At 37.6% G+C, this 9,835-nt stretch overlaps 1 protein-coding gene across 1 annotated transcript; it reads left to right on the top strand.

The window, feature by feature from the left end:
* The first annotated feature begins 140 nt into the window (after positions 1–140).
* Positions 141–9,731, top strand: rab43 (RAB43, member RAS oncogene family). The gene is made up of 3 exons (XM_053652877.1): positions 141–1,587; positions 4,634–4,817; positions 5,423–9,731. The coding sequence occupies exons 1-3, from the start codon at positions 1,399–1,401 to the stop codon at positions 5,677–5,679; spliced, it is 630 nt and encodes a 209-aa protein (XP_053508852.1). The 5' UTR covers positions 141–1,398; the 3' UTR covers positions 5,680–9,731.
* The last annotated feature ends 104 nt before the right edge of the window (positions 9,732–9,835 follow it).

Below are 9,835 nucleotides of genomic sequence, written 5' to 3'. Positions count from 1 at the left end.
CACTGAAGATCTGGAACAATATCCTTTGAACTGATGACACCAAGCTTGGTCATCGTGCACGAATCCGTGTCTGAACACAAAGTATCACCACAAACACCTCATACCAACTGTCAAGCATGCTGGTCGAGATGTGGTGATTTGGTGGTTAAGCTGGGCTGAAATTGGGTCATGTAACAAGACAATGATCCCAAGCACACTTGCAAATTCACAACTGAATGGCTAACAAAGAACAAAAATCAAGGTGTTGAAATGACCAACTGAAAGTCCAGACTTTTCCAGAGATGCTGTGGCAGGATATTAAGAGAGCTGTGAATAAACGAAAGCCCTCAAACATCAATGAACTGAAGAAACGTTGTAAAGGCGAGTGGGCCATATTTTCTCCAAAATGTTGTGAGACTGTTAAACTCCTACAGAAAATGTTTACTGAGGGTGGCTTTATGTGCTGGCTACATAAAATCTGTTTTTTTTTTTTTGTTTATTATTGTCACCTTAGGTTATTTGTTTGTTTATAGAAGTTGGTGAGGACCACACAATTGTTATTTAGGCCCTGATAAATAAAAACATAGAACTGGAAGAGATGTATTGTACTGTATGTGCAATAACATGCATGGTTTATGTTGTTCCAGTGTCAATATTTCATCAGATTATAACAGTAACCAAGATGTAAGTAAGATGCCTTTATAGTAGATCATTTGTATCCACTGACCTATGCAATTACATATTTATGCTCTTGACAAAACAATACATTTTGTCAATCCATTGTTTGGCTTAAACGTTTTAATTTCATTTAAAACCCAGATAGTATTCCATGTTTGTTTGTTTGTCAGTTTTTATTTTATTTGTTATTTATGTCCTGTCAGAAATTATATTTGACATTTTGAACATTATTGCACTTGGCTGCAAAGATGGCAGCGCTGGTGACGTGTCTGGTTTGTTACATCACGTCATATGGTAACCGTCAGACTGGGAAAAACCGTCATCTGGGTACAGGAACCTGTCGTAGGTCCGAGGAGTTAAAGGAATTTCGGTTAATATTACAAGCAAGTTGCAATATATGCAACTATAGCATACGTTTCTATCTTGTAAACTAAATGGCGATGAATATTGGGACATTTTTCACGGATTTTCCCACATGACGTGTGACTCAGTGACCTCTTCATATCAGTGAAATCCTGTGTGATCTTCCAGCCAATCACAACACAAGGGGCGGGACTTATTTAAATAATAAACACGTTCACGTCCGCTCTGATTTCCGGGTTGGCGAATTTCTGCAGGTGCCAATTTATCCACGTCACTTTTGTTTTTACTTGTGTAACGTTTACAGCTCCCGCACGCATACACAATAACGTCTTTCTACCGGATTTATTCCGCGTTAACTCTTACAAACCGCAGGCTGCCATGGCGTTACTGGAAACGGACGACAGTTATGATTTCGTCTTCAAAATAGTTTTGGTCGGGGATGTCGGTGTGGGGAAAACCTGCGTGGTTCAGCGGTTTAAGACGGGCACTTTTATCGAAAGGCAAGGTAACACAATCGGAGTGGATTTTACAATGAAGACGATGGAAATTCAGGGGAAAAGAGTTAAGGTTGGTGTCGAACAAACGAATCGGTCCTTTTATGAACGAGTCGTTCGGTCCAATCGATTCATGGGTAGCTTTTTTTTTTCCAGTTCCCTTTTTTTTTTTTTTTTTTTTTTAAGTTTAAGACAATTGCTTATTATTATCAATTTCTTTATTTCTGATGTATGTTTGCATTTTGGCGAGCTTGTACACTGACTGTCACAAAGCAGCTTCGTTGGGTGTTTTAGCAGATTATTATTTGTAAATGTACAGTAGTCATGCTAGGCTAACTCCGATCATGGTAACGATTAGAGTTTCTGATAAGCCATGACTGTAGACAGAATAGAAATGACACTATGAAACAATTGCAGGGTGAAATTACGTAATTAACGTTAACACTTGTTATTTGTGTTGTGTTAGCGCGTCTCTGTGTGGGTGAATCAAACGAGTCAAAACTTGACTTCGATCCATTCGACTCAGTTTGTTCAATGAACCGATATGAATCATTAAGACAGTCACGATTCCTTGAATCCTCAAGTGACGTTGACAGGAAACTTTACTTAGAAAAATGTAAATCAATAAAATGTTATGCATTTTTAATGCATATAACGTTCCTTTTTTTTTTTTTTAAAACTATATTCATGAACAATATAGAAGAAAAAACATTTTAACAAAAGAAAATGGTTATTAAAAGAGCCTTGGGTTGCATCAGTGTCAGGTTCTATGCCACTGTGTAATTTCATATAATTACAGTGTGTCAGAATTAAGAGTTTATTAACTTTAACAGTTCTGCAGAGTTGACTTTTTCACCAGAAGTGTCTCATGATACTGTGGCCTGAGATTTTCCTCAGCTTCCAATGACGACACCTTTCTCAGGTTAATCACTAAGAGCAATTCAATTGCTAAATCCCAGAGAAGACCTGGTGCTCATACTGCCTTATCTGACTTTACACTGGCATCATACGTTTGCATCGTGTGTGTGAGAGAGAGAGAGAGAGTGTGAGTGTGTGAGTGAGTGTCTGCAATGCATGACTCAGCAGAACATCAGCACATTTTTGTTTGACACCTGGTTCTAGAAAATGTTAAAACCACTTCACACAAGTGGGAAACTCACTGGGATTGAACTCGGTCTCTGATCCATTAAACTTTCATATCCAGATAGTTGCCAAACTGTTCATCCAGGACACTATCATAATTCTGTAGGCTGTTCAGAACACTAGAGGTCGACCGACTGTGGATTTTACAGATACTGATTGCTAAGTTGGGCCGTATCTGCCGAAAACCGATTAATCAACTGTTAGTTTTTAAAATGGATACTGAATGAAAACATAATCAGAGTAAAATATTGCTGAACTTTATTACACAAATCAACACTACTGACTGTACCATGAAAATGTACTGTATGTTTTAAAATGAAATAAATGTAATATTAATATATATTAACTATTAATAAATAGTCCCGCCAGGGCCATGTGTGTGCGGAGTTTGCATGTTCTCCCCGTGCTGTGGGGGTTTCCTCCGGGTACTCCGGTTTCCTCCCCCAGTCCAAAGACATGCATGGTAGGTTGATTGGTGTGTCTAAAGTGTCCGTAGTGTATGAATGGGTATGTGAGTGTGTATGTGAGTGTGCCCTGCGATGGACTGGCACCCTGTCCAGGGTGTCCCCCGCCTTGTGCCCGATACTCCCTAGGATAGGCTCCAGGTTCCCCGTGACCCTGAAAAGGAGTAAGCGGTAGAAGATGGATGGATGGAACTATTAATAAATACTAATTATATACATATATATCATTTCCATAACGAACCATGAATCATTCTAAATAAATAAAAATGGAGACATCCAAAATTAGTATAAAAAATAAAAACACTTCAAATAACACAACAAAATTGGTCAATGATAGTGATTTTTTTGTTCCACCTCTAGAGGTCACTCTCGTACCGTATAACGACAGCGGACACTTCTCAGCTGCTCGGACGCAAACTATCGGTGTGGATCCTTGACGATAACAAAAATTCCAGCAGTTGGTTATTGGTGGAGATCAATCTGCAAAACCAATCAATTGGCCGACATCTGAAGAACACAATATTTTTGTGGATTAAAAAAATGAAAGCTAATCTGAACTGTTAAACTGGTTGATAAAATTGTCCTATTGTCTCCTAAAGCTAAAACAGTCACTACACTCCTTAAAGGAAAAAAAATCAAATCTGAACAACTTGCATATTAATCTTTATAATTAGCGAGATTAACGTGATCTTCAGCGGCATCCAAGATTTATTTTGTAATGAAATTTTGAGCTGACTTCTTTTGTTACCATGTTGCTCTGCTTGTACTTACTTACAGCAGTTTTCTACGTTACCCACAATGCTGTTAGTCTCCCTGCTACCTGATAGTGGTGCAGTGGGATTTAGCCCTTGTTTTTTTTTTTTAATCTCTATTTAAAGAGAACAGTGCAGCAGAACTTTAGTACTTTAGTCTGTCTTTTTAGGAGCCAATAATGAAAACCTGAAACCCTTACATTACAAGTCAAAAGATTGGAGACTTAAATGTTTCTCATGATCTTAAAAGCCTTTTGATCTGAAGGTGTATGATTAAATGTTTGAAATCGGTGTTGTAGACAAAGATATCATTGTGCCGACGTATTCATTTCTTTCATTAGAAAACTAACATTTTATTTCCAAAAAAATATTTTTTTAAATGGATGACGGAGTGAAATATTCTGAAAAGCAGCCAATAAAAATAAAGAATGAGCGTGTATAAACTTTTGATCGGTAGTGTGTTATGTATTTTTTTTTTTTTTTCTCCTATTAAACACCATTTTAACAGCGATAGGTTTGATCCTGAGCTCCGGTTACCATCTGTGTTTTCCCTGTGTTCACGTGGGTTTCTTCTGGGTTTTCTGGTTTTCTCCTACTGTCCAAATTGGTTATATTGGTTATGCTAAATTGCCTGGTAGGTGTAAATGAGTGTGTAAATGTTGCCCTGCATATCATCCATGGTGAATTCTCTCGTGTGTCCAGTGTTGCTGGGGTTACTCAAGATGAATGAATGAATGAATGATTCATTCTTGTTGAACAGTTGCAGATTTGGGACACGGCGGGGCAGGAGAGGTTTCGGACTATCACGCAGAGCTACTACCGCAGCACAAATGGTGCCATAATCACGTACGACATCACCAAGAAAGCATCCTTCATGGCTGTGCCCAAATGGATGGAGGACGTCAAGAAATATGGCGGCTCAAACATTGCCACTCTTTTAATAGGTCAGTGAAGACTTTTTCCATGTTGGTATAAATCTTCTTGTTAATAGTATGGCTTAGGGAGCCAAGAGAGCAAAATTGGTTGGATGGGATGGGATACTGTCTCTCCCCTGTCAATCAGAGCAACACACTTGTGGGCATGTATGAGCTCATGCGTGTGTGTGTGGAAGAGGGCAGATAGCACTTTCCCGAGAGTGTGTTACACTGCCCTGTGACACAGCATGAGTAGCAGGCCCGAAAGATGCGGTTGGCTGGCTTTGTGCGTCTGGAAGGAAGTACGAATAACCCTTCCTGGTTGGTCGCTGATTAAAGAGAGCTGGCTAGTGGGTGGGAATTGACAGGTGGCCAAATTGGGGAGAAGATCATCTGCATCAGTTCTTGTTTTCTGGAATAATTCTGTCTTCACAGTTTGGAGTATGGGATCTAGGAGATGATGATGATGATGATGATGATGATGATAGAAAATGATGCAAAAAGAAAACACCTTTTCCATAATGTTCCATCATTCAGGTTAAAGTTGATAGATTACAGGAAATCATTTTTTTTTTTCCCAAACTATTGCATTAAGGATGTTGATTTTAAACGGTAGCGTGTTTCTGTTTGAACAGGTAATAAATCAGACTTAACTGAAGAGCGTGATGTTTCTTTTGAGGAAGCTCAGTCGATGGCTCACCAGCTGGACTTCATTAGCGCTATCGAAACGTCTGCCAAAGACTCCAGCAACGTGGACGAAGCGTTTAATAAAATGGCAGCCGAGCTGATGCTGAGACACGGCGGGCCCGTGTTCAGAGACAGCGTAACCGACAGCTTCAAACTCAACAGCAAGGACGTGAGCGGCGAGGCCTGGAGCTGTGGCAGCTGTTGATGCTGGTTTTGTTTTTTTTTAACTTTGTCATACCTGTTCTTAGCCACGTTGGCCTGTAATTCATCACAGGGCTCCTTTGTGTAAATCACGGGCTTAATCGTCAGTGTTGACCGAATTATAAATCATTAATTGATTAACAGATGTACTCCTCCGATTTTCAGGGAGCGGTAGTTGGCCATGGCAGGCCCAAAAGTAACTGCGTTTTAAGAAAGATGAAGTAAAGGGAGTAGTGGAAAATGCACAGAAACGATTAAAGTAGCTGCTGCTTGGATCTTATAGGAACGTTGACGATCCTACTATGATTATAATAAGAGAATGATGAGGTTTCAGCCACGTTTCAACCACTTGTGGTTTGCTCTGGTTTGACCTGCCTGAAATTCTCAAACTAGCTTCGTATTAGCTGTAGCTAAATGTGTTTAAAAGTTTAAATCAGTACATTGTTGTAGTTGATTCAATCTGGAGAAAGTGGAATAAGGTGAGGATAGTCTCGTATGCCACTGTTTTCTCCAGCTGACTTATTTTACACCTGATCATTAGTACTGAACCTGCTGCTGAGGCACTTTTATTTAAATATGTATCATTATATCCCAGTGAGCACCAGCCAACCAGAGATGGCGATGAATTTCCTTGAATGGATCAACCAAAAATTTTGCTAAGAAGTGTACACAATGTGCTCCTTACACCCAGTGTACATATGAATGTATTCCAGCGTTTGCTTCTTTAGTTCAGCATTACACGAAATACCATCCAGATAGTCTGATTTGGAATAGCAGAGAAAGTCTGTTAGATATTAAAATGACTCAAATGGGAAAAATCTGATTCGCCTCTAATATACAAGCCTGGGGTCATATTTCCTGCCCGAGTCTGATACTCGCGTGGAATGACACCAAATTATGTGTTGAGAAAGAAAACTGATTTCGCCATCAAGATGCCAGCTTCTACTGTTCATTTTGATAGATAACATTATCTATATAGATTTTGAGCTTTTTTTTAAAAATCAATATGTTTGTTAAGGATTTTATCATTTATATCAAGGTTATATGTGAAAGAAAAGAAAGTAGATACTAGAAGACAATCCACCAACTCACCCGCCCCAGTGATTTTGAGATTACTGAGCAGATGAATACGGTTTGAGACGAGTGCTGAACTGATAGTTGTGAGTCCCAGACTGTAGCGCCAACAAAACTAAAGACGCGAACATCAGACACCAAACATATCTTGGCTGATGAAATACATTTAGAGTAAGTGGGATGTTGTACAAGCTGTATTTCTGGCTATCCTTAAGCCCAGTGGTCACCAACCCTGTTCCTGGAGACCGACCTTCCTGAAGACTGTAGCTCCAACCATAACCGTGCTCACCTTACCATCTAATCATTGCCTTAAGAAGTTCTCGATCAATTAAAGCAGGCGTGTTAGCTTTTGGCTGGAGATGAAAGCTGCAGGAATCTCCAGGAACCGTTTTGGTGACCACTGAGTTAGTCCATAAAATGTGGTTATTTGACAGTTATGGACTTCCTTGGACACTAAAGATGCCCTGACCCAATGCTGAGATTTTGGGTTTGAGATATCGGATCACGTTTGACAAGTTCTCCAATCCATTCTACTGTGGTACTTTATCCAGTTTTTAAATGCATTTTATTTGTGTAGCACTTTTGACACTGTCACAAAGCAGCTTTACAGAAATCTGGGCTTAGATCTAGACCCCTAATGAGCAAACTAGCGCTATATAAATAAAACTGACTTGAATCGGCATGGCAAGGAAAATCTCCATGTCGACTGATTCAGCACTTGTCTCACAGCAATGCCTCAGAAGTGTCTCATAACTTGGCATCTGAAGCTTGCAGAGAGTCGAGTCAGTTTCTGAGAGGATTCATATCAGATGCACTTTACTCAGAAATCTGCACTCGGTGTTGTATCAAACAGTGGTATCACTGTATCCTTATTAAATAGACATACGTAAAATCTGACGTCTTGTTTACGACCCCAGTCAGCTTTTCTATATCCCTTGAAACGCGTTCACTCTGGCCCAAAACCTAGATGTCTGGGTCTTTGAACCATCTTTGTGCTCACTGGGGAATAATTACACAAAGACGATCTAGTATCAGGTGTGTTTATAGTATTAAACTGGAAACATGTTGAGCGTATAGGGTTAAAAACCCTGGCTGTATTGTTAGTGTTAATATTTTAACATGTGTAAGAGTATATAATAAAGAAATAGCAAACAAATCCGGGAAAGTTGAAAGAAAATGAGGAATAAATTTCCGCTTTTCACATGAATGAAACTCTTTAGTAAGTAATGTTTAGGCAGATTTGAATAAGAATACGAAGGTAAAGTATTGTTTGTGATCGTATTAGAAAGTAAATTAGCAAAGCCTTTTCTGTTGTTTTTTCTTTCTTTCTTTAAATTCTTTTAAAACATTTCCTATATAATTTAAAATTCCATACTTTGTATTTTACAGACTGGTTAGGATGAAAGGGGCCATATTATTATTATTATTATTATTATTATTACATTATAATTATTATATATTATTGTTGAAGACTTTTATTGATCTCATGCAGTATCTGAAAAGAAGGTTTAAGGACTAATTGCATCTCAAGCCACATTTATACTATTTATATCCAAATGTTTCATGAACGAAGGTTTAACAATCCCTTCAATACTTCTAGTAGTGTTTAATATTTCTAGTACACTTTTTGTAAAATACATAATTTATACACCGTATATAAAGGACAGTACAATTTCTTTTGCGGAGTACTTTTACAGTTTTTAGATTTATTACATTTAGCATTTTTGTGCTAAACAGTTTGTACGTGTTTTGGATGTAGAGCCAGTGACTTGAAAGTGAACGGTAAAACAGCGTTCCTGATTCAGTGTGTTAAGTGCCTTTAATACAATTTGGATATTGCTGGTATGATGTAGTCTTTTCCTAGGTATATAAAATGTAACTATGCATTTTTATCATGATGTTTGATCAAACAATTAAATTTTTTTGCTCTCTCAAACGGTGGTATTTTTTGTATGCACAATAATTAAATTTTCTAAACGATTGCCGTTCATATTGAATGCATTGTTTTATGAATAAAACTGTTCGAGCATAAATGCCGAGTATGATTGTAGTTGGAAGCTTCTAATCAACCCATCAGGAAACCTTTGCGGGTGTTTTGAGTTAATTCGCTGATTTGAGCTCTTCTCAGGTCGACATTTCTGTGTTTATAAATTCTTTATTCGAATATTTTTGTGATACTGGATTTTTGATTTCCATGTAAGCCGTAATCATCAACATTTTAAAAAAAAACAAACAAAAAAAAAACAAACAAAAAAACGGCTTGAAATATTTCACTTTATGTAACAAATCTAGATTATATAAAAGTTCCACTTTTTGAATTAAATTATGGAAAACTTTTCCACGATATAAATTTTTTTTTTGAGCTGCATCTGTACTTTAACTCTTATATTTAATATTAGATTTAATATTTATTAACGCTTAACAATAAAAACAAAAGTGTCTGAATACTTATTTCCCGTCACTGTATATACAGGAAATTCTATCCCTCGTTTAAAGTAAATCGAGAAATGTTAGCTTTTACATTCCTTCTCCAGGACAAGTATCTGAATCATCCTTTTCCATGCACACATTTATTCATACCACAGCACTTTTGAGTTCTCTGATCTGTTGGGTCAGAAAGTGTTGATTCATTTTCTATAAAAGCAGCTCTGCTAATAGGACTTACCGCGAGGTTTATATTAAATTGCTTGTTCTATGTTATGGTTTCTATAGTAACAACTTACACAGAGACTTGCCTGGAGGACATCGACATAAATTAATTATAAAATGTTTTGTCTGGTGTGTGTAATAGTGAAGTTTTCTGTTTATGTAGCATTTATGGAAGGAGTCTCCAGTGTCAGTTTTTTTTTTTGTGTAACGGTCAGTAAATTTTCCAACATGGAGGAGTCTTTAGGACCGAGGATTTAGCACTTTACAGGTTCTCAGTAACATGGCAAGCTGTGTTTTTCTTTTCTTTACTTCTTTTTTTAAATTAACTTCAAGGAGAGAGAATTAAAAAAAAAAGTCTGGTAAGTGAACAGCTGTTTATAGCTGCTATGATTGATTCCACAACATTATTAAACAGATGAGAAGTACATGTTGTTCTT

This window comes from Ictalurus furcatus, chromosome 21 (genome assembly GCF_023375685.1).
Source record: "Ictalurus furcatus strain D&B chromosome 21, Billie_1.0, whole genome shotgun sequence".
NCBI lineage: Eukaryota > Metazoa > Chordata > Actinopteri > Siluriformes > Ictaluridae > Ictalurus > Ictalurus furcatus.
Note: the sequence above shows the minus strand (reverse complement) of the source record. Positions and strands in the feature narration are given on the sequence as shown.

Bases quoted from the DNA above. Each gene is read 5' to 3' on its own strand.
- rab43 (XM_053652877.1), top strand. From the start codon at position 1,399: ATGGCGTTACTGGAAACGGACGACAGTTATGATTTCGTCTTCAAAATA. The intron at 1,588-4,633 runs GTTGGTGTCGAA...CTTGTTGAACAG, and splicing joins TTCAGGGGAAAAGAGTTAAG to TTGCAGATTTGGGACACGGC. The intron at 4,818-5,422 runs GTCAGTGAAGAC...CTGTTTGAACAG, and splicing joins CATTGCCACTCTTTTAATAG to GTAATAAATCAGACTTAACT.